General features: G+C 43.7%; 1 protein-coding gene across 2 annotated transcripts in view; it reads left to right on the top strand.

Moving 5' to 3' along the window:
- The window catches only part of STYXL1 (serine/threonine/tyrosine interacting like 1), a 70,574-nt gene that overhangs the window by 6,918 nt on the left and 36,031 nt on the right, over window positions 1-27,625 (top strand). For both annotated transcript variants that reach the window (XM_069089457.1, XM_069089459.1), the window contains exons 3-6: window positions 552-613; window positions 6,282-6,429; window positions 11,510-11,658; window positions 21,950-22,095. In XM_069089457.1, the coding sequence (XP_068945558.1) occupies window positions 552-613; window positions 6,282-6,429; window positions 11,510-11,658; window positions 21,950-22,095 (505 nt within the window). The remainder of the gene's footprint in view (window positions 1-551; window positions 614-6,281; window positions 6,430-11,509; window positions 11,659-21,949; window positions 22,096-27,625) is intronic.

The following is a 27,625-nucleotide window of genomic DNA, read 5'->3' on the forward strand; positions in this document are numbered from 1 at the left end:
TGATGGAGTTTTCACTTTTTGAATCGAAATGCCCTGTTTTCTAATACAGGATAGGAGAAAAGAGAGTGTTGAGAATTCACTTCCATTCCATAAGTATCAAGGAAGTTCTAGGCCCTGTGCCAAGGAGGAAAAGGAAAACGGGCCCTGCCCTCAAGAAGCTTGTGCTCTGCTGAGGGAAAACAGTATGTCCACCAAAGACTACATGCAAAGTAAATAATGTGCTTTCCAGGAGGGGACCACTAGCAATTAGGAGGATCCAAAAAGGCCTCATGTAGGATGAGACATTTAATGCGACACTTGGCTGAGGCTGCAGATTCCAAGGAGTGCAGGTGAGGAAGGAGAATGTTGTAGGCATGGGTCCCATCTGTGCAAAGGCCCAGAGGTGAGAGATGGGACACCATGTATGAGGAACAGGAAGCAGACCAGTTTGGCTGGACCATGGAATGGGCACAGCAAATGTCACATGGCCATTCAGCTGATAGAGTCAATAGTGATGGCTACAGCCCTGCTGTGCCAGCCTGAGTTACTGCTTAAATGCTTTCCCTTTTCAGATGTCCGGACCAAACGAGAGTATGATGAAAGCCACATCATCACAGCCCAGAGGATGAAGCAGGTACTTTGTGCTGCTGTCTAATCTGCTGGGGGGGGGGGTGTGGAACTTTGCTGTTTGTAGCTAGCCCTGGGTCTCCCTTGGTTTCTCCTTGCCCTGAGCCTCAGTTTCCTCATCCATAAAATGGAGGTCATAATGCTTCTACCTTCATTTTCAGTCTTCATATTACTTCCCTTCATTTTTTTGTTCCATCCAGACCAGCCCGTTAGCTATTGTCTGAATATAACATCTCCCACCTCCATGCCTTTGCACAGGCTATCTAGAATACACTCCACTCTCACAGTCCTGTCTTAAAATCCCTGACTTCTTTCCTCTCACAAGCTCAGCTGCCATCTCCTACTCAAAGACTTTCTATATTCCCCCTCCCCTCAAGTTGTCAGTGATCTTCCCCTCTTGGAAATATGTATTTTTGCATAGATTTATGTCTGTTTATCTGGTGTCCCTCTCAGTAGAATGTCAGCCCACTGAGGGCAGGAAAACAATTTCATTTCTGGGTTTTTGTTTGTTTTTTTTAACATCTCAAGCACCCAGCTCAATTTGCACTTAATGCTTGTGGGACTGAATTGAATTGAATTGTAATGATCTTAAAATGTTGGGAGATAATGGATGTAAAGCACTTTATAACCACAGAGGGCTATATAAATGTAGTGTAATTTTTTTTTTTTTGGACGGGGGAAGGTAGGGCAATTGGGGTTAAGTGAGTTGGCCAAGGTCACGTGGCTAGTTTTGTGTTAAGTATCTGAGGCCACATTTGAACTCAGGTCCTCCAGAGTCCAGGGCCAGTGCTCTATTCACTGCAACACCTAGCCGCCCCATGTAATTTACTTCTAATAGTAGAGATGAATAGGGAGCCAGCAGACAGGCACCACTGACATGTTTCTGGTGCCTCCACATTTCATTCAGTAGTAAGTCTTGCACACCATTAATGATAAGGGACAGCAGCATTTGGAATGAAGAAGAACATTGTTGCCAGGGATGGTCTCAGCTGAAGACATAGCTGGGGAAAATTTCTGCATTCTCCATTTGCTACAGGAGTTGAATGAGCTTAAGGTGATGTCATGAGAGTGTTCTATCAGTTTCTCCTCCTAGGTCGCAGACACTTCTAGGAACTTTGGTGAACATGCAGCCTTTTTGTCCCTTAAAAGCAGAATGACATGCACACTAAATAGGGTATCTCACTCTACAGGAGAGTAGAGGGGAAGGGGATGAGAGGGGGGATGATGGAAGGGAGGGCAGGCTGGGGGGGAGGGAAGTTGGAAGCACTCACTTTTGAAAAGGGATGGGATCAAAGTAGAGAATAGAAAAAGTGGTAGGTGGGATAGGAGGGAGGGAAATATAGCCAGTCTTTTACAATATATCTACTATGTTAATATTTTGCATTAGCTACACATGTACAACCTATACTGAACTGCTTATCTTCCCAGTAAGGGTGGGTGACAAGGGAGGAAGGGAATGAATCTGGAATTCAAAGTTTTAAAATCAAATGTTTTAAAAAAAATATATATATATGCACTATTATTAATACTATTTTACATGTAATTGGGAAATAATATATACAGGCACTGGGGCATAGAGATCCACCATGCCCTACTGGAAAAGTCTAAAGGGGTAGGGGAGAAGATATGGGAGAGGGCAGATTGGAGGAGGGGATATCCTGTGGGACCTCTATTTTGGGGCAGTGGGTAGGGGAAAAATGGGGAGAAAATTTCTAACTCAAAATCTGGCAGAGACGAATGATGTAAACCAGAAGTTAATAAAGCATTTGGAAAAAAAATTAAAATAATAAAAATTTTTTAAAAGAGTAAAAAAAAAATCAAATCAGAATTGATCAGAATGAACAAAACAAAGCCAGGACCAAAGACCAAATACAACTACTAGCCAAATGTCAGTGCTTGCTTGTTTAACGCTGTTTTATTCGCCTGTTTCAGGCCTCTTGTTTATTATACATATTTTTTTGTATACGCTCATATATGTCCATGCCATCATCACCAATAGCATGTAACATCCTTGAGGGCTGGGACGCTTTCATTTTTGTTTTTAAGGGGAAGGACTTGTGATTTCACCCCCCACCCTTCAGCTCAGCTAATGCAATCACAGAATGTAGTTAACCAGATGAAGTTTTTTTTTCACGTGTGAGCCAGATGAGTTTAAGTATGAATTGGGTCAAGAAGGGATTTGAAGTCTCTGGAGCTGTTTCAGCAGGCGGCTGAGCCAGAGGGGCAGGATTGCTACTTCCAGAGTTGGAACAAGAAGTAGAAGAATCAGACCCCTGCAAGAGAATCATTCCTTTTTTTTTTTTTTTGGAGGCAGTTGGGGTTAAGTGACTTGCCCAGGGTCACATAGCTAGTAAGTGTCAAGTATCTGAGGCTGTTGGGGTGGCTAGGTGTCACAGTGAATAGAGCACCGGCCCTGGAGTAGGAGGACCTGAGTTCAAATCTGACCTCGGACACTCAACACAAAAACTAGCCATGTGACCTTGGGCAAGTCACTTAACCCCAATTGCCTAGCCTTCCCCCCCACCTCCAAAAAGCAGGAAAAAAAAAGTATCTGAGGCTGGATTTTAATTCAGGTCCTCCCGACTCCAAGGCCAGTCCTCTATCAGGGCAGCTAGGTGGTGCCCTGAGAATCACTCTTGGGAAGTCTCTCCTCTGTCCTCTCTACACATGGCCTTGTCGCTGGCCCAATTAGCAGCTCATCCCTCTGAGAGCAGAGAAATCCCAAGGACAGGTGGATGTGGAGAGGCATATGCCCAAGGGAGAGAGGCATGCCAGGTGTGGCCTCCAGGAAGGCTGTCTGGTGCCGGACCCTGTGAGTCATCTCTGTACTAGAGGACGTCCCCATGCCGGTGCCTCCTCCATGATGATGTTGGAAGTCCAGCCCACAGGGTTACCCCTAGAACTCTGAATACAGCGGGACCCAGCCTGTGAGTGCCTCTCGGGAGAGTTGGCCCAGAACATGGCTGCAGACCCCCGTGTGTGTACACATATGTACATGCATGCACACACACGCATGTGTGTATGTATGTATACACATTTATGGACGCAAAAGCATGGATATAGGGGTTGTTTCCCCCAATTAAAGTTCAGCTCCATGAGTAGAGAGGCTGTTTCATTTTTGTCTTTTTATCCCCAGCACCTGACACATAGCAAATGCTTGTTGGTTGATGGAACATGGAGAGATATTCAGGTCAGAGCACACTGGGGCTGTGTGATGTGCGGGAACAAAGCTTGTCAATGACCTTTTTCAAAGTAGAGTTGGAGAAAGAAACCATGTGGTCTAAAAGTGTCTGCACTAGCTGTTTGACGCCTTAATCAGGTGTGTTTTCCTCCCTAGCCTTTCTTGAAATTGGACATGAGAGTCCGCCCTCGCGCCTCTCTCTTCCTCTGCTCACCCCCTGACCCATCCATAGCATTCCCAGTGTGGGGGTAGAGGGAGCATTTGAGAGCAGGGCCAATGATGGCGGCCCAGCTTGTGGAAGGGAAGAGAAACAGAAAGAGTCAGAGCTAGAGAGAGCTCGGGCACCTTTTCTCCCATTCACAGAGGGCGAGTTGTGGCACCGGGTAGAGCACTAGGCCTGGAGTCAGACACTTACTAGCAGTGTGACCCTGGGCAAGTCACTTTTCTTCTGTTTGCCTCAGTTCCTCATCTGTAAAATGGGGGCACACTGCAGAAGGAAGTACCTTTGTCAAAAACCCCCATGGAGAGGTTCATGAAGTCATGAGGAGGCAGCCATAACTGAAGGACTGAATAGCAACAGCAAGACCAGTCACCTCCCAGGAGGAGAGGGCAGTGCGCCCATCATTGACAGAGCTCCAGCAGTTACTCTAGTGAATAGCTCCCCCCCACTATGTGCAAGCGAGGAATTAAAAGGTGGGAGAACAGCTCTGCCAACCTCCACCTGTTTTTCTAGGGGAATCTCTTCTTTAGAATCTACTTCCTTTTGACATCCAACCAAGACAAATCTCATTCGTCTTCACTGAGCTCCTTCTTATCCATCATCAGCGTTTATTAAATACATGACAGACTGTGAGATTTTTGTATGAAGAAATTACCCAGAAGGCTTAGGGAAGCCGTAATGGCGGAGGGATCCACCTTAGTCTAGGACCGCTCAGGGGAAGTTACAGGAGACTTGGCTTCAGAGAAGAATTTTCTAACAATTAGAGCTATTGGAAAGTGAAAATGCCTTCTAAGGCAGTGAGTTCTTTGACACCAAAAGTGTTTGAGCAAGACAATAACAACCAGCCACCAGGTATGTTGTTAGAGGTGATTTCTTCATTGGTTGGGGAGTTAGACTGGATAATCGCTCAAGTTTCTTTCAGTTGTAGGTCCTATGATGAATGCCATGAGCCTTCCCTAAATTCACTGCTTCTCTTGCGACACCATTGATTGAGGCTTCCCCAAACATTCTGGACAGTCTGTGAATGCTTCCCACCCAGGGGAGGTCCACAGCATGGTTGGCTCCTGCCCAGGACTTCACAATGTTAGCCCACTGTAATGTAATGCCAAGGAAAGGCAACTTCCCAAGGTTCAGAATACCAGCATAGGTGCTCTCCATTTTATTCAGTGGCAAACCAAGAACAGAGAAGGTCAAAACATGACATCATTCAAAATACAGCATTTACTAAGTGTGATTAAATAATCTCCAAGTGCTACCCCACCCCAGGACCTTCCATTCATTCAATCAATTACAAAGTCCCTGTTCTAAATACTACTCCACCCCTAGACTGTACCTTCATTTAGTCCACCACAAAGCCCCTCTTCTCAAATGGAGATTAGTTTCCAAACATAAGTAAAGTACTTTCATTTGTTCAGCCATAGAACACAAAAAGGTCAAAAGTTCCCCACCCCTGGATCACAATTGAATCTATCCCAGAGTTACATCAAGTTTAAGCACAGCACTTAATACCCAAATGGAGGTCTTTTCTTCATCTTGACACGAGGCAAGTTCTCAGCAATCTTAGTTCCTGGGGAGACAAGGCTTAGCAAGGCCACAAGATACATTGCCAGTCCCTTCATTAATTCATCCTCTGTCTGTAGAACAGTCCTAGAACCCTTGAAAACATTAGCAAAACCCTCTCCCAGGATTTCTGTAAACATACAACAAGAAAATCCTTCTTCAGGGCTTCTGAACCAACAGAAAGGTTCCCAGATCCCTGCAACAACAGCACTGTCCTTCACCAGTGGACAGTATTCACTCTGTCTGCAGGACAGTCTCAGGAGCTCTTAGCCAACAGCCAGGTTCCAGGACTTCTTCAACAGGACTGTCTTTCACCAGTGGACAAATCTGGCAAAAGAACATCAAAACAGACAGACAAAGTACCAGCAAAACAGCCATGTCTCCTCAGTCCTTGGCAGCTCAGGAGGCAGGTCTCAAAAGTCCAGGGCAATTCAAAGTGGCCCCCAGCAATTCTCTCAGTCTCTCTCTCTCTGCCTCCATGAGGTGCTGCTTCCAAAAAGTTCTTCTGCCTCTCTCTTGTGTCTCTCCAAATCTACATCACCAGCTCCTCCCAGTTCAAGACTTTCTTTTCACATCAACAAGTCCAACCCACAGGTGGGATTAACAAGCTTTGGGTTTTAACACAATCAATTTGAAAACCAAGCCAATACAGGGGGAACTTTATATTCCATTACTATCACACCCACTCACCCTGTTCTCTTGTTGTTTTGTTAGAAAGGAGGTGATTATGTTATTCCAGAGTCGATGGATCTGGAGTGTGTGAAATACTGCATCGTGTATGATGGGACAACGAACTCCTTGGAGGTGAATTTTGAACTACAGGCACAAGACAATATTGAGACCTCTGAGGACGATGAAGAAGGTATGTCTGTGCAGCTCCCTTGTTGGCATCTGGGGCTGAGAGGAGGAGGTGGGAGTCCGAAGAAAAAACCAGGGCTGGGAAATCCCTGTGTCTTCTCAGCATCGGAGGCCCTGGAGCAGCTTCAGTTCCCTCTGTCTCCATGACTCTCCTCGGAGAAGGCAGCCTTCAGTGGGGGCTCTGGAGCCTGAGGACTGGGCTAAGATGGCACCTCAGAGCTTCATCATGGGGTGGAAGCCTGTGGCCTCCAGGCCTTCATAAAAGGATTTGTTCTGTAAAACCTGGACTCAGTCCAAAGGCCACACCTGAGGACCTAGAGGGCCACAGGCTTCCCACCCTCGTCCTAAGCCTTGTCCTAGGCCTCGGTCTCCTCATCTGTAAAGTAAGAACATTGGCCCAGATGGTTTCCAGGGTCCCTGCTGGCCCTAGCCCTATGACTCTATGATCCTAAGTCATTTAACTTCTCTGTTTCGAGTTCCTTACTATTAAATCAGGAGATTTAATTATGGCCTCTCAGATTCCTTCCACTCATTTAAAAAATTAAATTCTCTTTATTATGAACAGGAAAATGATCATTAAATATGAGTGCTTCCACACCCAAAGGCCAGAATATTGTGCATGAAACCACATATCTACTGCATATAACTTGTGGTAGTAACGACATTGTCCTGTTTGTCCATGTCCCCTCTGACCTCCAGCCCCTTCTCCTCTGCATTTTTTTAAGGTTTCAGTGACACTACTTTCTTTACTCAGATCTTCTCTTTTTTATATTACTACACCCCCCCCAATTCTCCAGACAACTTTTTCTACCTCCCCAAATAAATTCCCTCGTTTGTACTGAAAGTATAATCAAAGAAAACAGATTGACGTTGCAATAGCAGTGTCTGCATCTATAATGCATCACCTCACCACCACCAAGTAGGACGTGTGATTTTCATCATCCTTCCAAAGATACGATTGCTTATTTCATTGACCAGAGTTCTTACCTCTTTCAAAAATTGTCTTTACAATAAATTGTTCTCCTGGTTCTGCTCCCTTTACTCTACACCAGTGTTTATAAGTCTTCCCAGATTTCTTTTTGCCTTCCATCATTTCATATAAAACAATAATATTCCTATACATTAATATACCAAATTTTATTTAGCCAATCCCCAAATTGATGGGTACCCAGCTTATTTATTTCTGCTATAATAAAAGTATCACTATCAGCATTTTCGTACATCGAGGTCCTTTCCCTTTTAATTTGATCTCTTTGGGCTGTCTGCTCCATTGTGGTATTCCTGGGTCACAGGTACTCGGAGTTGAGTGCCATAACACTTGGGCAGTGTTCCAGATTGCCTTCCAGAGTGACTGGACCAGTTCACAGTCCACCAGCAGTCATGTCTTCCCATGACCTCTCCTGCTGCCATTGTCTGTTTTTGTTCTCTTTACCAACAGAGAAGTATAAAGTAGAACCTGAGTTGTCTTCATTTGCATTTCTCTTATTAGAAGAGATTTGAAGCATTTTTATGTGTGTGGGGGGGGCGGTTTTGATAGTTTGGATTTCTTCCTGAAATCTGGCTGAAAACTCTTTGTATCCTTTGACCACTTAATGACTTTTGTTCTTTTGACATTTATATCAGTTCCTTATGTTTTTGGATAATTGATCTTTATCAAAGAAATTGGCTGCAAAGATATTTTTTAACCTAGTGAATTATTTCCCTTCTAACTGTACAAAACCTTTTCTACTTTGTATAATCAAAACTATCTATTTTATGTCCTGTGATCCTTTGTTTGGCTAAAAATTCTTCTGTTATCCGTAGTTATGCAGGGAATCTCCTCCCATTCTCTTCTTTTTTTGTGACATGACCTTGGATGTCTAGGTCATATATCCATTTGTAGCTTACTGTGGTAAGAATTAGCGTTAAGGTTAAAATGTAGAAAAATGTTGATCTAAGCCTCATTTCTTCCAGACTACTACTCCCAGTTCTCCCTCTCTTGATTTTCAGTCCTGTATCCCCAGCCTTAGACACTAGCTGGGTGACCTTGGGTAAGTTCCTTAACCCTGTTTGCCTCAGTTTCCTCATCTGTAAAGTGAGCTGGAGAAGGAAAATGGCAAATCACTCCAGTATCTCTGCCAAGAAAACCCCAAATGGGGTCACAAAGAGTTGGACACGACTGAAAAACATCTGACTCCTCCACCAAACTTCTCTGTGTCTGTTGAGGGCACCACCACCTTGCTAGTCTCCCTTGATTCTCACCTCTTCCAGACCTCCCCTAGACAATCAGTTGCCAAATCTGATTGAATCTATTTCCACAGTATCTCTCAAATCCGTCCCCTTGCCCACGCTCCCATGGCCACCTTCCTCATGAATTCCTCAGTATGACAGCATTGAAAACCTTTGGCAGTCTTGGTCTCCAGACCAAAGCAGTCAAACAGACTTTCACCAACTCACAGTTCATGCTGTAGCCTCAGCACTGGTCAAGGAAATCAGGGAATCTGTTGTAAAAGTTAGCAGCATCTACAAGGCCTGAGTCTGCCCAGCAATACTGATTGGGGCTCTCATCTCTGCCTGTGACCCCCTGGCCAGTGCTGCTGGGGCACACACCACCCCCACCCCCTGCCCCTGAGGTTTCCTTTCCTGATTTGAAGGTTATGGCATCTGGATAGAGGATGGCTGTCTGAGTACACAGTTTGTGGCTTACACATGTAGGGAAGCACAGAGCCATTCAGTCCTCCAACATTATAGATGACATTTTGACACATGTCCCCGGTGGAGTAAGGCAGGGGACCACTTTCATAGTTTCTTTAGAAATGTTAAGCAATAGTATTTCCCCAGATTTTCACTTTTAGAAAGTAAGCAAGAGCAAAAGCCAAGGGTTTTCTTAGGGAAATAGATTAAGGGTGATAAGAATCTTTGCCTTCCCCAGCCCTGGAGGACCCACCCCAAGGTAGTGTTCACTTCCATTGAAGGGGAGGCATCCTCTCCATCAGGTACTTCTGTTCAGGATAGATTCTGATAAAGATCTCAGGAAGGCCCCTCTTGACTCCTCCTGGTGACTTGGTTGCTCAATCATTCTGAATGTTAACCCAGAACTGTATTGTTACTGTCCTGGTTTTCTTCCTTAAGATTTCTATAAATAGGGGTGGCTAGGTGGCTCAGTGAATAGAGCACTGGCCCTGGAGTCAGGAGGACCTGAGTTCAAATCTGGCCTCAGACACTTCACACACACACACACACACACACACACACACACACACACACACACACACACAAAAAACTCGCTGTGTGACTTTGGGCAAGTCATTTACCCCAAATTCCCCCCCAAAAAAAAACAAAAAAAAAAAAGATTTCTATAAATGTTATCTAAAATTATTTTGAGGTGGAGATGTGTTGGGTGGGCACTGGGAAACTGCCTTTTGAAATCTCTGCAAGCCAGAAGTCATTTAAATGACATTTAAGCTAGAGACTGGCTTAAATAAAATGAAATGAAATCATTTCTAGCAGATTAGTACCCAAAGATAGAATATGGTCTGAATATTTTCACTTCAGTGCTGCCCTCTGACCCCAGAAATTGTGAATGAATAAAAGAAATGCTAACTGTGGTTATTTTGTCAAATTCTTGGCCAGGTTCTCCTGAACCTGGTTAGGAGGCACGGTAGATGGAGGTAGGAAGAGCCGAGTTCAAATCCTTCATAGCTGTGGGACCCCAGGCAAGTCACTTGACCTCTTCTTACTTCAGTTTCCTTAACTGTAAAATGGGGCTAATAACACCACACAGAGCTGTTGTGGGGATAAATAATGTTTGTAAAGTGCTTAGCAGGAAGCCAGCACAGAGTGGTGTATCATGAAGATCTATAATTGATGCTTGTTCCTTTCTCCCTTGGTCTAATAGTAATCACACACATCGTTAAGAATGGGTCAGACTGATTGTGACACTAAATCATGTATGTGTGCTTGGTCTTTTTAACAGTGATGACACAGCTAGCTATTCTAAAACTTGTCTGTGTACTTTCACAGCCATTTCTTATCACACATGTGCATGCCAATTGAAGAATAAGAGGAAGCCCAGTAACAATCCTCAGAACAAGTGTGCACGGCCCCATGAAGCAGATCCCCACATTGACGCCTGTCTTGTCCTCCAGTCTCTGACAGAGGCAGGGGGGGAGGGGAGGCGGGGGGGCGGGGCAGGGGGGAGAGGAGAAGCACTCCTGGCTTCTCACTGCATCAAGCAGAGTTCTTTGCAAAGTGCTTTGTCTTGAAAATGCTGTCCTGGAAATCATTCTCCTGGTTCTGCTCACCTTGCTTTGCCTCAGCTCATAGGAGTCTCCCAGTTTGCTCCAGCTTTGCCCATTTCATACTTTCTTAGGGCACAGTAATATTCCATTGCATTCATATGCCATTATTAGTCTTGTCTTTCCGGATTCGGAGGGCACCCCCTAGTTTCCAGTTTTGGAGCTGCTATAGAAAATGTTGCTAGAAAGATTTCTGTTCAATATAGGTCCTTTTCCTCTTTCTTTGATCTCTTTAGGTTAATAAGTATAGTTAGCATTTATGTAGTGCTTTGAGAAGTTTTGCAGTGCACTTTACAAATATTATTGTATTTAATGCTCATAACAACTTTGGGATGAAACTGAGGCAGGCAGAAGTTCATGATTTGCCTAGGGCTGGACAGTGAGTGTCTGAGACCAGATCTGAACCCAGTTCTTCCTCACTCCAGGCCCAGTGCTCCCCCCGCTTGCTACCATCAAGTGCCTCTGGAAACAGGCCTGTTAGTAACTGGGTCAAAGGATTGTGTGTAGGCACAATCAGTAATTTGGGGGCACAGTCCAAACTGCTTTCACCACACCACCACAAGGGCACCAGTGAGCCTGGTTTTCCTGCAGCCCCTTCTTTCTTCTTTACCAGTCTGCCTGATATGAGGTAGCAGCCCAGAATTGCTTGGATTTGCATTTTGCTTGCTATTAGCCATTTGGACCGTATGCTCAGCCTTCATAGATTAGGCCTTGTGTTCACCTGTTAACAACATGTATAAGAATAGGGTAAAGTCAGAAAAGACAAGAAGTAGGATTGATTCTTGCTTTGGGTCTTTGTTCATTTAGACAACGTTAAGATGGGGGCTGCCATAGAGGGCGCCAAGGTCTTGGCGGAGTACACTCGCCACCCTGTCTACATCCTGAATGGGGGCTATGAGCGTTTCTCAGCTTCCTATCATTTCTTCAGGACTCAGAAGATTTTCTCAATGCCTCAGGTAAGGTGGGAAGAGGGGGAGCTTCCCCATAAAATAACCTGCTTCTTAGAATCAGAGGTTTAGTGTCTGATGTCAACAGACTCAGGCTTAAATCCCAGTTTTGTCGTCTGCACAGCCTTACTTCTGGGCTTCCTACCCTATAAAGTGTGGGGCCAGATTAGATAGCCTCAAGTCCCTTCCATCTCTAAATCTATAAAGACTCTAGGGACTTGGTCATTTTACAGAGTAGAATGAGACAGGACTAGAACCCAAGTCAGAGAATCCCAAGATTGAGAACAAAACGAGATTTTTATAAACAAGCCCTCAGAGGAGGCTCAGAGGAAAGAGCGGCTTGGCCAAGATCACATAGTACTTATGTGGCATGGCTAGAGATCCTGGGATCCAACATTTATCCCTTCCCTGGGCCACTCACCTCAGGCCATCGTGTTCCCTAACTGGAGTTATCTGACACACATCATTCTGAGAATAGTTATTAGAGAGGCTTTTTCAGTAGTGATAACTTGGGACCAGTGAAAATTACTGTTACCACTTCATCCTAAAGCTGCCATAAAAACAAACAAACCAAAAAGGAGCTATCTGTACAAAAATTTTCAGACCTATTGGTCTGAAGGGGAAGGGTCTACAGCAGGGGCCTCTCAGATGACTGAAATGAACCAGCCCGTACTGACAACCGTAGACCCTTTATGAATAAACATACCAGAGCACTGGGATACAAGCACTAGGGAAGATATAGCAGGGACACTCCCTGCTCAGCAGGAGGTCACCTTCTGATGGAGGAGGCGACACACAAGCTTCAGCTGCAAGCCCCAGGGAGAAGTCCCGTGATTCTTAGGGTGCAACAGCAAAGCTGATGGTCAGGACTCTCTCAAGGTCTTGTCCCCTGGCAAAATCCTAGCATTTTCTAATACTGAATCACTGGGCAGAGCCAAGGCCTTTGGTGGTAAGACATTCCCCCTCTAGGTCCTCAGAGGCTGTGGACGTAGCCCTAGTAGGCCCAGGCTGCAGCGCCACAGGGGCTGTTTTAAAGGATAATGGCTGAGAGCACTGGGCTACACGCTTGGCTCTTCCCAAGGCTCTTGGGCTATCTCTGCTAAGGTCCGAGGGAGATAGCAGTCCTGGTGGGAATGGTGTGGCTTGCCTGGCCCATGTTCCCTCCCACTGGCTTACCTGACCTGTGAGCGGCAGTTGTTTGGCAGTTGGTGGGAATGGCTGGCTCCTCCTCCAGGAGCCACTGAACATCTGTCTATCCACCCTTTTGTCTCCATTTATTCATTTACTCCCTTTTGTATTAGTGTATGTGTGCATATGTATGTATGTGTCTGCATGTACGTACATACATGTGTATATATGTACGTATGTGGTGTGTATACATATGTATGTGTGTACGTATGTGGTGTGTATGTACGTATGTATGTATTTGGTGTATTTATGACTATGGGGCTTAAAAGAAGGCACTTGAGGCTGAAAATAGAGGGGGAAGAAGGGTCAACAAGCCTTCATCCAACCCTAAGCTGGAGCAGCAGTTGACAGATCCACACATAGGGCAGAGCCTCTGAGATTCCCACAGCAGGAACAGGTAGGGCAGAGAAAGAACATGAGCAGGGCATGGCCAGTGGTCCCTCAAGGGACTGGTGCCAGGATTTGGCTAATAGCGACACCAACTTCTCACCACATTGACACATGGGACATCTGGGTCTTTTGCCATCCATGTCTTAGGGCAGCTCAGGGATGCCAGAGAGTATCAGGTTTCCCTAATCTGTGTCTGTTTGTGTCATGGGTAGAGGTATCAAACAGTAAGCTTGTATGGGAGATGGAATTCAGAAAAGGGAGGAGGCACCAGTCGAAGGAAGGGGAGCATGGCCACCCTTGGGCCTGCCAAAGAAAGACAGGGCTACCAAAAGCTGGGATTTTCTGAACTACAAGACTGTGAAAATAACCTCCTGAATGGGGACAACCTATAACCTACGTCTCTGCTGATTAGAAAATGGCTGAATTAATTGTAGTACATTAATGTAATGGACTATGAGACCATAAAAATTATCAACAAGGAAATATTGGAAGATCCACACGAAGCAATGAATAGCAAAGACAGATCAAAATAAAGCACATAATGTAACCAAACCTGGAAGGGGCAGAAAACAAAATAACTTGTTGCCTGTTTGTTGTTTCTTCATTCATTTGGCTCTACTGAGTTAAATGGATTTTAGGTAAGATTTTATTCCATATTTTGGCAGGTTGCTAGATTGTTTTGTTGTTAGCTATTAAATTTGTAAAAAAAAAAAAAACAGATTAAGGGGGGAGGGGAGAGCCAAGATGGTAGCATAGAAGCAGGAAAATTCCCTGTGCTCCCCCCATAACCACCTCAAATACCTATAAAAATGACTCTATACAAACTTTAGGACCACAGAACCCACAAAGTGACAGAAATAAACCTCCCACTGAAGACAGCTTGGCAGGTGGACAGAAAGGGTTATTCACAGCCCAGTGGGAGCAGAGCCCAGTCCTACATGAGCCCTTGGTTTTAGCCTCAGGGTGGCCGGACCAGCCTCGGTTAGGGGGATGTCAGGAGAATAGATCACCAGCAGCTGTGGTGGTTTCCAGAATTATCAACCCATAGGGCAAAGACAAAGTGAGAGGTCAGTGTAGACTTTGGGAACAGTCCAGCCTCTGCCCCCAGAGGGAGCAGTGGCTGAGGCACAGGGGCCACAGCTGTGTGCCTGCTTCAGAGCTCCTGGCCTACAAATTTTAGGGGGTCCAAGCAACCATTCTGAGGGGCAATCACTCTTGCTTTAACCTGCTTGGATCTGGATTGCTGTCCACGGTGGAGGTTCTGGGGTGTGTGACCAGTGAGCCAGAGTGTGTGGAGGCTTCAAAGAGGGCAGCCAACTAATAGCTTCGGCAGCTGCAAAAACCCCAGTGATTTGGGACAAAGCTCTCCTCTCTGGAATCAGAGATCTACTGTGGCAAAAAGCTCAAAAGTCAAGTAATTGAGTGGCAACATGAGGAAGCAAAGCAAGCACAGCAATCCAACTTTGGATTCCTTTTTTGGGGACAAAAAGCATCAAAGCATGGAATAGCAGAAAGACAACAAAGTCAGAACTCCTGCACCAAAAGCTTCCAAGAAAAATGAGAATTGGTTACAGGCCATAGAGGAGGATTTTGAAAACCAAATAAGAGAAGGGGAGGAAAAATTGGGATGAGAAATGAGAATGATACAAGAAAATCATGAAAAGAGAGTTAGCAACCTAACTGAAGAAAATAACACCTTCAAAAATAGACTAAGTCAAATGGCAAAAGAGGCTCAAAAAGCCAATGAGGAGAAGAATGCCTTAAAAACCTGAATTCGCCTGATGGAAAAAGAATCTCAAAAGCTCACTGAAGAGAATCATTCCTTCAGAATTAGATTGGAGCAAATGGAAACTAGTGACTTTATGAGAAATCAAGATACTATTAAACAGATCCAAACAAATGAAAAAATAGAAGGTAATGTGAAATATCTCGTTGGAAAAACCACTGACCTGGAAAATAGCGCAGGAGAGATCATTTTAAAATTATTGGACTACCTGAAAGCCATGATCAAAAAAAGAACCTAGAAATCATCCTTCAAGAAATTCAAGGAAAATTGCCCTGATGTTTTAGAAGCAGAGGGCAAAATAGAGGTTGAAAGAATCCACCTATCACCTCTTGAAAAAGATCCCAAAAAGAAAACTCTTAGGAATATTATAGCCAGGTTACAGAGTTCCCAGATCAAGGAGCAAATATTACAAGTAGCCAAGAAGAAACAATTTGAATATTGTGAAAACACAATCAGGATAACACAGAACCTGGCAGCTTCTACACTGAGGGATCGAAGGGCTTGGAATATGATATTCCAGAGATCAAAGGAGCTAGGATTAAAACCAAGAACCACCTACCCAGCAAAACTGAGTATCATGTTGCAGGGGAAAATATGGTCATTCAATGAAATAGAGGACTTTAGAGCATTCTTGATGAAAAAAACCAGAGTTGAATAGAAAATTTGACATTCAAATACAAGAAGCAAGAGAAGCATGAGAAGGTAAACAGGGAAAAGAAATCATAAAGAACTTATCAAAGTTGAACTATTTACATTCCTACATGGAAAAATGATAATTGTTAACTTAAGAAACTTTTCTCAGTATGAGGATAGTTGAAGGGAATATAAATGTATATGTATATATATGTGTGTGTGTGTATGTATACATACATATATATGTCTATATAGGAGGGTATATGGGCATATGAATGGGCATATGAATACATATGTGAGTGTGTATATATGTGTACAGGTATACATAGACAGAGGGCACAGGACCAATTTAATAAGAAGGGATGATATTTAAAAGGTGAAATTGAGAGGTGAGAGAGGAATATAATGAGAGAAGATGGGGAGAGACAGAATGGGGTAAATTATGTCATATAGAAGAGGTAAGGGAAAACTGTTACAATGGGGGGGAAGAACAGGAAGGCAAAAGGGAATGGGTCAACCTTACTCTCATTGAATTTGGCTTAGGGAGGGAATGACATACACACTAAATAGGGTATCCCACCCTACAGGAGAGTAGGGAGAAAGGGGATAAGAGGGGGGATGATGGAAGGGAGGGCAGGTTGGGGGGGAGGGAAGTTAGAAGCACACACTTTTGGAAAGGGACAGGGTCAAAGTAGAGAATAGAAGAAGTGACAGGGGTGGGATAGGATGGAGGGAAATATAGTCAGTCTTTCACAATATATGGAAATGTTTTGCATACCTACATGTGTACAGCCTATATTGAATTGCCTATCTTTCCAGTAATGGTGTGTGACGAGGGAGGAAGGGAAAGAATCTGGAAGTGAGATGTACAGGCACTGGGGCATGGAGATCCATCTTGCCCTGCTGGAAAGTCAGAGGGGGGATGGGGAAGGATATAGGAGAGAGCAGATTGGGGGAGGGGGTGTGTGGTGGGATCGCTGTTTTGGGGTGGGAGGAAGATGGGGAGAAAATTTGTAGCTCAAGGTCTTGTGGAAGTGAATGATGTAAACTAAAAATAAACATAAAATTTAGTTTAAAAAAAAGAACACAAGGACACTTTGTTATCATGATGTGGCATCAGAGAAGGACTCTAATGGAGAACTAAGCATGCGTTAATACATTCTCAGTGACTTTATTCTAATTAATTCTAAAGACTGTGAGTATCCACCCTTGGCTATCAAGATTGGTAATCTGGGAACACAACCACCTGCCCTGTGAATCTCAACAAGGAACTCAATAATTTTTTGCCTTTTTCTGTAGTGAGCATTGTTATTTCTCCATCCAGTGTTATTAAGGGTAAATGAGCATAAGATACAATGAGGGCAAAGTCTCTCAATTTCTGCTCAAGTAGTTAGATAGGAAAATAAAACTGTTTTGCCAAGGGAAAAAAACAGATTAAGGAATATGTTGTACAATTTCCCAAATGTGACCCAGACTAGTCTCTTCTTCCTGTTTAGTGCTTAGCCCACCCTGATCTTGGAGCCAGGAAGACCTGGGTTCATATCCCACTCTGACACATAAATGGGCAAGTCACTTGGCCTCTTCTGGGCAACTCCCTAAGATGAAGTTCCAGAGAAGGAGCCTGCCTGCATTGATAGAGGAAGTTCCTCTTTGGGGGCACCCTACACCAGTCAAATAACTGGTCCAGTACCTACCCCAGAGCATCATTCATATGTAGAACCTAAGGTATACACATACACACACATACGCATATGCATATGTGTGTATGTATACACACACACAGTAGACTTACTTGATGCATTCATTTTGCATCCACTTTGTTTTACAAGTGTGGATGACTGAACTAAGCTCTTTTGCCATTGTGTCAGTTTCACCAAAGAGACTTTGTGATATTCTCTGACAATGCAGTCAATTAGTCATCTGCAAACAGGAGCATCTGAAAAATCTCAGTCATCAAGGACTCCTTTTATTTTGACTCTATTCAAAGCATTTCCCTTAGATGACTATATGTTTCCATTTTTCCCCTTGCTTGATGTCAGTATTCAGATTGCTGAACATTATCTCCATAGCTATATCTTCCTTAGGATCTTAGAGAATTATAACATATTCTTAGGATACATTTACTTCAGTGAGAGATAGCAGGTGGATAGGCCAAATGATAATCACAACATATCCTAAAAGCTGGAGGAAGGTCTTTAACATGTTGCATATAAACTGTGGGAGCAGTGAGGTATGAAGCAAAGGTAAAGGCTTCAGAGTCAGAGGGCCTGAATTCAAATCTTGGCTCTGCTATTTAGGTCCTGCATGACCTTGACTGAGTCATGCACATTCTCTGGGCCTTCATTCCTCATCTATAGAACAAGGGGGTTGGACTTGATGGCCTCAAAGGTTCTTCTCCTGCAAACCACAATCACCCAGGAGGAGGAGGTTTGGAGGGCTTGTAACCTCTTGTAGGTAGAGGGAGCATGTGCTCTAATGAAATTCAAGATCCATCAGAGTATTAGACAAATGTAACTGGTATTGCTAAGCTGAAGCTTGCTAGCAGAGCTGTCCCCATGGAGGGCCAAGAGCTCTGTAATGCCAATGTGTTGATAGTGGTATCTCTAGATTTAACCAGCTGCCCCCATGAGGCTCAGACTGCTATAAGTAGTGGGTGGTCCACTATGTCCACATTCTTCATATTTTAGAGTTGAGCAGGCCTTTGATTTTTCTGCAGTTCTGCAGTAGGTTTTGGAGCTGGTGGCCTCAGGCCACTTTGGGGTATTGTAGTGGTCTGAATATTGTGAGATTGAGGCAGGCAGAATCAGAGAATGTGTGTGTTGGAATCTCCTAGCCTGGCTAGCCCAATACCCTTCTGTTACAGATAAAGAAGCTGAGCCAAATGGCTTGATAGCTTGCCTTCACACGCACATTTTGGGCCATTCATTTATTCATTAATACACATTTACTAGAAGCCATACCCTATGTCCTGAGCAAGTCACTGGCCTTCTAAGAGTCCATAAAAGGAGAAGGCTGACCTAGATTGAGATTTCTTAACTTGGGTTGACAAACCCCCTCCCAAAAGATTCATGAATAGATTTAAAAGGTTCTGTGGACTTGGATGGGAAAAAAAATGGCATTTTTATTTTCACTAATGTCTAACTGAAATTTAGCATTTCCTCCAATTATATAAAAACATTTTTCTGAGAAGATATGGTCTGTAGGCTTCTCCAAGCTGTCAGAGGGGGTCTCTTGACCCAGGTGGTCTCCAGGGTTCCTTTCAGCTCTATGATTCTATTCTGTGAACTGAACTGTCTTGTTACCTCCTCTAGGGAGTCTATTTCTATATTGTCAAACTTTTAAAATGGCATTCAATTCTAATAGTCCCTTTACTGGTTTAAGGGACATTTCCATGCCCTCATGCCCACTGAAGGAGGCACGTATCCTAAAAATGTGCAGGACCTGAGATCCTTTGTGATACTATTGGCAGATCTTTGACCTCTGTCTGGGGCAACCAGCTGTGCCTATGACCAGCCATTCACCTCCTCCCTAGCTAGATCCCATCCCAAACTCCAAGCTGCTCATAGCAATGCCAAGCTGTTCTTGTGATTGGTGGAGCCTGTGGCCATGCCCACAGATGGCCACACAGGGATGGGCACACCAGAGGACATCCTCTTAACATTCACATTCTCTGCATCCAGACTGATGTCTGATCTGCTGTCACCAGGGACTCATTTTATTCCTCTTTGTTTTCAGTTCATGGTTTGAGTGACCAGTTACTCTCCTGCAGCCCCCATGTGTGGCCTGCACTCTGCGCTGCAAGGACTGTGTTGGTTTTTTCTCCCATCCCTGTCAGTCTGCTCTGCTTCCCCCCTGCTGCTGAAGGCACCATGTGTCTCATTGCTTGGGGATTATCTCCCTTAAGCTTGCTGCTGGCTGACCTAGAGAAATGGTTCCATTAGTTTGGTTGCAGCTGTGTCCCAGACCCATCCTCTCTGGAGTTTTCTTAACTTTTTCAGAGTCACAAACTTCCAAAGATTTAGTGATTGGGATTGACCAGTGGCTACTACCAGCTTTCTTCTATCCCCCCATGAAGTTGGAGTCCCCAGGTCCCTCAGATCTAGTGGGTCAGGTACAGTGGAAGACCACTGAATTTGCAAAGTTACAGGTTCTGGGGCGATCTTGGGAATCTGTAACATTGGGCAAGTCATTTAACCCCTTTGGGCCTCAGTTTCCTCATCTATGAAATGGGAGTTTGTACAAGATGACTCTAGATCTATAATCCTCTGGTCTTAAGAGGCTTTTGTTCTCTTATCTACATGGAAAAACTAGTTTTACCAGATAACAAAGGAGGAAGGTAACAAAAAAAATATGAGTGATATTTCAAAACACCTGTTATGATCCCTACACTATCCTTTCTCACTGGCCCCACATGAATTCCACTGTTAACATGCTTTTTCTCCTAGAAGTATTCCTTCCATTCCCCAGTAGATAAATGGTCAAAGGATATGAACAAATAGTTCTCAAAAGAACTAGAAAGGATTCACAGCCGCATGAAAAAAATACTCTAAATCTCTAATAATGAGAGAAATGCAAATCAAAATGACATTGAGGTTTTACCTCACACCCTGCAAACTGGCAAAAATGATAAAGTGGCAACAGTCAATGTTGGGGAGGAGGTGTTGTGGGAAGATTGACACACTAATACATTGTTGGTAGAGTTGTGAAATGGCACAACCATTTTGGAAAGCAATTTGGAATTAGGCAAATAAAGGGATGAAAATATCCATATCCTTTAAACCAGTGTCTTTATTACTGTGCCAAGGAAGCATTATTATTACCCCAAGGAAGCCATCAATAAGAAAAAAATGCCCATCTATTCCAAAATATTTATGGCAGCATTTTTTTGTGTGATAGCTAGGAATTGGAAACAAAGTAGATGCCCTTTGATTGGGGGATAACTAAACAAATCGTAGTACTTGACTATAATGGAATAGTATTATACTGTAAGAAATAATGTGTGATGAATACATGATGAATACAGAGAAACATGGAAAGAGCTATACGAACTGATGCAAAGTGAAGTCAGCAGAGCCAAGAAAACAATATTCACAGTAACTACAACAATGTGAATGGGAAGAACAATGATGCACCAAAACATCAAAAGTAAATGTAACAAAATTTAAAAGACCAAGTGGGATTCGAATAAAAACATGAGAAGACACCAAGCTACCCCTTGGTAGAGGTGGGAGGTCCACAGGTGTCATGCATGGTACATGTTTTCAGACTCTCGATGTATCAATCAGATATGCTGACTTTTTTTTTCCTTAAGAAAAACAAACAAAAAGCATACTCCACTATTTGTCATAGGTGATGGCTCTTGGAAAGAAGGGTGAGGAATACATGGGATACTATGATGGTATAAAAAACAGAAAGCAACAATTAAAAATGACTTAAAAAAAAGTATTCCTCACACTTCTGGAAGAAATGAAACCAAGTAGAACAATGAACCATAACTAAGCTGAAAACTTTAGTCTTTTTTCCTATCAGAAATACAACCTATTGTGGTCTGAAGCCAAGAAAGATCTCTGATGTAGGTTGAAATCTTCCTAGCCAAGGAACAAGAGAAAGTTGAAGCCAAGAAATACCTGTGCATTCAGGAGCATGCTGGTAAATGTTTAACAACCAGCTCTCTGAAAAAAAATATGCATGACACTTTTAAATTTAATCTGCATCATTCAATCTCTTCATCACTTCATAAGTTTGGGCTATCAACAAAGCAGTAAATCAAACCCCAGTTTATACTTTTTGCTATTTCCAAGGTGTAAATGCTTACAATGGAAATTTTGACAATCTGCTCTACCTATGAAAGTTAGCTCTAGCTAACTTTCTAGAGGTTAGCACAGTCATGCAACAAGCTAGCCAGTAACCAGGATACCGTTTGCCAAGTCGAGAGGCCAGGAGTAAAAAGAAGTATTCTGAGGAAAAGCAGGGTTGGTACCAGCACCAGGCAACAAGCAGAGAGATGCACGGGGAAATAAACAACAGTTTTCCCATTGTGCTGCAAGCAAACCTTTGGGCATCACCCCGCTCCTTCACATCCTCCTTGATTCTCTGCAGCTGAATGACTCCCATTGCCTGGTGTATGGCTTTCCATATGTCTGAACTACTGCAGACAGGTTTGAGTGTTCCCTTAAGAAAGACAGGTACAAACACTGCAGGAACAAGACTTACCTGCCTGTGCAGATCCTACACACAGTCCTAAAGAGCTACATAAAAACAATGGTTCATCCACAAGTCAGCCCTTTCCTTCTCCCTCTACAGGAACTGGATGCATTTGAGCCATATCCTATAGAGATAGTGCCTGGAGAGGTCTACCTGGGAACTTTGCGACAGGCCTGCAGTTCTCAAATTCAAAAGCACCTGAAAGTCAAAGCTCACGTCAATGTCTGTTTGGAAAGGACACCCTTGTAAGTAACAGGACTTTTCTGGGTTTTGTAGGAAGCTGGCAGGGTTTCTTCTTTTTAATTTATAATATGCTTAGTGACAGATGCATATGTCCCTACAGAATTAGAGAATCTTAGCATTTCAAGGACTCAGAGAGCTCATCCAGAACAACTTCTATCACTAATGCAGGATGTTGAAGTCAATTGGAGAGGCATCAGTCAATAAACATTTGTTTATTGTTTATTGATTGATAGTTCATTGATTGTTTGAGGCACAAGTTTGACAATACAGCTAACTGCTCTCTGTAGCATCATTTTACCAATGCCAAGTATCCATGAAACTGATTGATGCTCATTGGCATATGCCTATATTTCTTTCTCCCCCCGCATAGTATTTTTTTCCAATTACATGTAAAGATAGTTTTCAATATTCATTTTTGTAAACTTTTAAGTTCCAATTTTTTCCCTCCCTCCCTTCCCTTCCCTCTCCCCGACATCAAACAATCTGATATAGGTTATACACATGCAGTCATGCTAAGCATATTTCCACATTAGTGTTGTGGAAGAATCAGAACAGAAGGGAAAAACCATGAGAAAGAAAAAACAAAAAATGACAAAACAAGTAAAGGTAGTATGCTTCAATCTGCATCCAGATGCCATAGTTCTTTCTCTGGATGTGGTTATATGCCTATATTTTCTATTCCCTGTCTAGAAAAAAAAAATTAGTCAATTTGTTAAGTAATTCTTTCAATCTAATTTTCGAAATTCCTTCTCTGGAGAATGATACTCAAACTATAATCCAGAGATCAATTTCAGTTAGCATGTATGTTCATGTCTTTTCAAAAGCTGCAATTTTGTCCTTAAACTCATCATCCCTGGGAGTTTTAGTACTGGATAGTTCCCTCAGTTGGTATTACCTCTAATTATAATAGCCTAGGGAAATACTGATCTAATTAATGGTACTTTTGTTATCAAGAGAGCTTCTAGGGAAGTGTGGGTTTAATTTTTTCTCTATCCATTGTCATGTTTGAAATGTTACACCTGCCTCTCAATGAGATACTGACTCTAGTATCGTTTTACAAGAGGAGTTTTGAAAGATCCGTTTAATAGTAGGAAGCAGAGTCAGTTTTCCCCTCTAGTATCCTTCTAAAAACGGCTCACTCACTGGATTCTGCTTAAATGAAATTTCCAATTCATCCAATGAATGAATCTTACCACATTAAGTATATAATCTTTTTAAAAATGTTCTATAGTTATTTCTGGAGGGAATCTTTTAAAACCAAAATATATTTCTCTGCTTTCAAAACAGAATAAACGAAATACAGGGTGTCCCAAAAGTCTTAGTGCAGTTTAAAGCTTATTAAAGCTAAAGAAGGAAGAGGGAAGGAGGGAGGAAGGAAGGAAGGAAGGAAGGAAGGAAGGAAGGAAGGAAGGAAGGAAGGAAGGAAGGAAGGAAGGAAGGAAGGAAGGGAGGAAGGGAAAGAAGCAAGCAAGCTTTTTAAAGCTAAAACCAAGCTTTTTTAAAGCCTTTTCACGTTGACTTGGGTCTATCAGAAGGTTAGTAAGTTGAGCTCCCCTGGAGCTCATGATGCTGTCAGGAGTGATCAAAATGTACTAGATAGCTTGTGGTTTGCGGCTGTACTAGAAGGTTCCAGACACCCAGGATTTTTTAGTTCCTGTCTGCTTTTTGTAGGGGTTTTTTAGGTCCCTCCTCTACAGGCTCCCTCCTCTCTGTGCCTTCTTGCTGATGCTGCCCCCCAAGCCACATATCTTCCAGTCAAAATTCCATCTGTTTTTCAAGACCCAGCCGACATTTCAGAGTTGGGCATAAGGTACCAGATCCTCTATCTGTAGATAAAGTAGCTCCCGTCCAGCCCCACCCTGGGCGTGGTCATCCCTCGATCCCCGCCATCCTTTGTTCATGCCATGCTTAGATGGCTTACTATGTTGTGCATGCAGTGGTTTGGGTTCCCCCCTCATCTAGGCTGTATGTTCCTGTGTCTTATTGACACTCGCAGCCACACCTCACAGCACCTTCTGTAAATGGCTCCTTGTACATAGTTGCTACTCACTGAATAGGTGACAAATGAAGGGTGAATTATTATTTTTCCCACACAACAAGCATTTATTAAGTGCTTACTATATGTCAGGCACTGTGCTAGACAGTGAGAATATAGAGAGAAAAGCAAGGAGTCACATACAAAGGATTGAAAAATTTTGGAGCTAAAGAGGAAATTAGAGGATTCAGCCCCACTTTATGGTCCAGCTTGGGACCCCACACAGGTAGGACCAAGAGGGTACTGAGGTCTCTGGGTCTCCCTCCTTCCTGACCTGAGCCATTTCCACTCCATCATGATGTACACAAGAGTATAGGGTGTTCAGGAGGATTAGCGCCTCTAGTGAGAGGACTTGCTGAGCCCTTTCCAGGGCTGCTCGCCCACCTTTGGTATCCACCTGTCACCCAACTCTCACCTGTGGCTCCAAAGAGCTATAATATGCGCAGTGGCCACACTCCAGTAAAACTGTCTCTGCAGACGGGCTCAACCAGGTTGAAGGGAAGCAACAGGCTTCAAACTCTGAAGCCAGTTCAATGCTCTTTTCATATAAATGTTTGCTAAACTGAATTGCCTCTTTGTGGGAAATGTCCCTATCAAAAGACTGAAGAAATTGTGATTGGCTGTGGCTAAAGAGGAGAGACTATGACCAGTCGTCCATTCCCATAATGCAAAGGTTGTTTTTTGGGTTGTGGTGAGGATCTGTCCTGGAAGCCACCAAGGCATGGGCTGAAGTGTTGGGAAAGTTCCAGTGCCACCACCCTGTCTCCATCCTGAGTGGGAATGGTCTGCCCCCTTCCCCCTCTCCCCCCTGAAGCCCCAGCCATAGAAGACCCAGAAAAGAAAGTTCTCCCACCAAAATCCATGGCTCTGTCAGACAGTTCAGCATAAGAAACAGATAGGGTTTATCAATGGAAATGACATTAAAGATGAGCTTGTATGTTAGTATTAGGTCCCCTCTCTCTTCCAGCCAAACTGGATTCTTTGTTAACCAGACTTCTGAACCTTACAGTCCAGCCATCAGATGAACCCTAAGGATAAGTGAGTGTCTATGATGAAGGTCAGGTTGGTGGTGGGCTGCAGGTCAGTTCTGGGGCCATTGTTTCTCTCTTTGCCTTATAGCCTAGCACTCGGCCTGAGGGATTCTTAGGAAGAGTTCCCTCCTCTTCTCCCTTCCTGATTTCTACTCCTTAGAGTGGTCTGTCTCAAGCCACACTGTGTGAAAGTGGGCCTCAGAGCAAGCAGCTGGGACATCCTACACTAGGTAGGCTAACCCTGTCACTGGATAGTCACTGGGCCAGATGAAATCAGGGACATTCACAGAAACATGGCCTTGGAAACATTGCAAACCCCCCCCCCAATCCTGCCCTCACATTGGCAGTGAAGAAGAATGAGAGGAAGGTCTCTGCCTTTTCCTAGCTGTGTGTCCTTGGTTAAGTCACTTCATTTCTTGACTCCCCACGTCCTCATCTGTAAAATGGGGAGGTTAGACTCAGTGGCCTCTGATGTCCCTTCCAGCTCTACCTCCATGGTCTTATGAACTTGCCACAAAACCCTGAAATGGCCTCATCCATCTGAATAGGATTTCTGAGTTATCCCCTCTCTTCTTGGGCTATATTTTATTGGTGCTTTTCTCATACCCACATTAAGTATTCCAGAAGCATCTCCCATAGGCTTAGCCCATGACCTAGTAAAGTTTCAGGGCAGTAGACTGAATGCTGGCCTTCCCAACGCAGAGATAGCTGAGTTGATTCATACTCAGAGGAGCTAACCTGAACCCCACAGACCTCTGTTGCTCAGCCCCAAAGAAAGAGACTGTTCCTTTTGTGCTTGAGAAAGTAACTTGGGAGGGACTAATGCTGTTTCCTGGATGTTAAGGCCTGTGAAAGAAGAATCTTTATAAATTCCAGCCTTACTTCACAGACTGATACTCAAGATTGGGTGGAGCAGCAAACAAATTTGTTTTGAATGAACCTGTCCCTGGGATAAGTGTGATGTGAGAACAGGAGATTTCTGTATGTTGTTGGAGACTCACTTTAACTGGACCTTGACATGGTAAAAATTGTTAGCTCAAGTTTCCGCAGCAACCAAACCACATTCCTGCCCCCAATCCTTTCATCACTGGAGACACTGGATGGACATTGGTCAGGGGTGTTGTAGAGGGAAGTCTTATTTCAGTTACAGGTTGGTCTAAATCCAGGATTCTAGGGGCCACAGGGCCCATGGGTCATCACCCCACCGTGGGGCCTAGGGATAGATTTCAGGGAATCTATAAAACATGGAGGGTAAAAAATTACACCTTCATTTTCACTGACCTCTGACTGAAATTTAACATTGCCTTCAGTCATTTCAAAACCTCGTCCTGAGGAGTCTGTCAGCTTCACTGCCCAGTGGGGCCATGATAGAAAAAAGTTTAGGAACTTCTGGATAAGATGGGACTTTGAGGTCCTGTCCACCTCTTAATATTCTTTCCTGATCAACCCCCAGTTGAAAATGATCTTTCCCTCCTCAAATTTCTCTTGAGTACTTTGAATGATCTCTCATTGGCCCATCATTCCCTAGACCTGTCAACCAACAAATACCCTTCAGTTACTACTATGTGTCACACTCTATATTAGGCACTGGGGAGACAGAGATAGAAGTGAAAGTTCTTGTCCTCAAGGACCTTACATTCTTTGGGAGGAAACAACATATTCAAAGATAAAAAACAAAAAATGTAGATATGACTATGATGTGGCTTTGAAGGATGAGAAAGGAAGGAAGGAGGTATATTCCAGGCAGGCTAGAGACAGTATGAGAAAAGCCAGGGAAGTGAGGAAGTGACTTGTTGGTGCCAAACCCCCCAAAACTGGCTCGCATAAGACGTGAGTGTAGCCTGCAACCACTGTTGTTTTTCATCGTATCGATTATTGACTCTTTCAAGGAGATCCCGTCTTCCTTTGAGGTGTAGTCTGTGCTCAGATCAGTATGGTGCATGAGAGTCGGTGAGGACATCATTGTGTCAGGGTGAAATGGAGCACTTGAGTTGTACAGAACATTCTTCCTCTCCCGAAGCCCCACCTTCATCATGCCCTTTCCCACTGCTCCTTCCTGATGACCTGATGAGAAAATCACCAGCTGCAGCGTCTCTCCCCCGTCCCATCGCTTCCCCTATGTCAATCATATTTGAGACTAAGAAAATAAGCCCCAAAAGTATTTCATTAAGGTCAGTAAGCATTTAGTAAGCACCTACTAATGCCAGGTACCGTCCTTGCCCTTGGGGAGCTAAGGCGGGAGACTGTATACAAACAACTATACATACAAACAAGTTATGTACGGGACAATAGCAACAATAATGTGATACCTAGTATTTATGTGCATTTTACAAATAGTGTCCCATTTGGGTTAGGTGCTGTTATTATCTCCATTTTACAGATGAGGAAACTGAGGCAAGCTGGGGTTGAGGAATTTGCCCAAGGTCACACAGCTAGTAAGTGTCTGAGGTCAGATTTGAACTCAGG

The sequence above is a fragment of the Petaurus breviceps genome, unplaced genomic scaffold (assembly GCF_028583685.1).
Source record: "Petaurus breviceps papuanus isolate PSGF00001 unplaced genomic scaffold, PetGlider_PUasm1.0 186, whole genome shotgun sequence".
Lineage (NCBI taxonomy): Eukaryota > Metazoa > Chordata > Mammalia > Diprotodontia > Petauridae > Petaurus > Petaurus breviceps.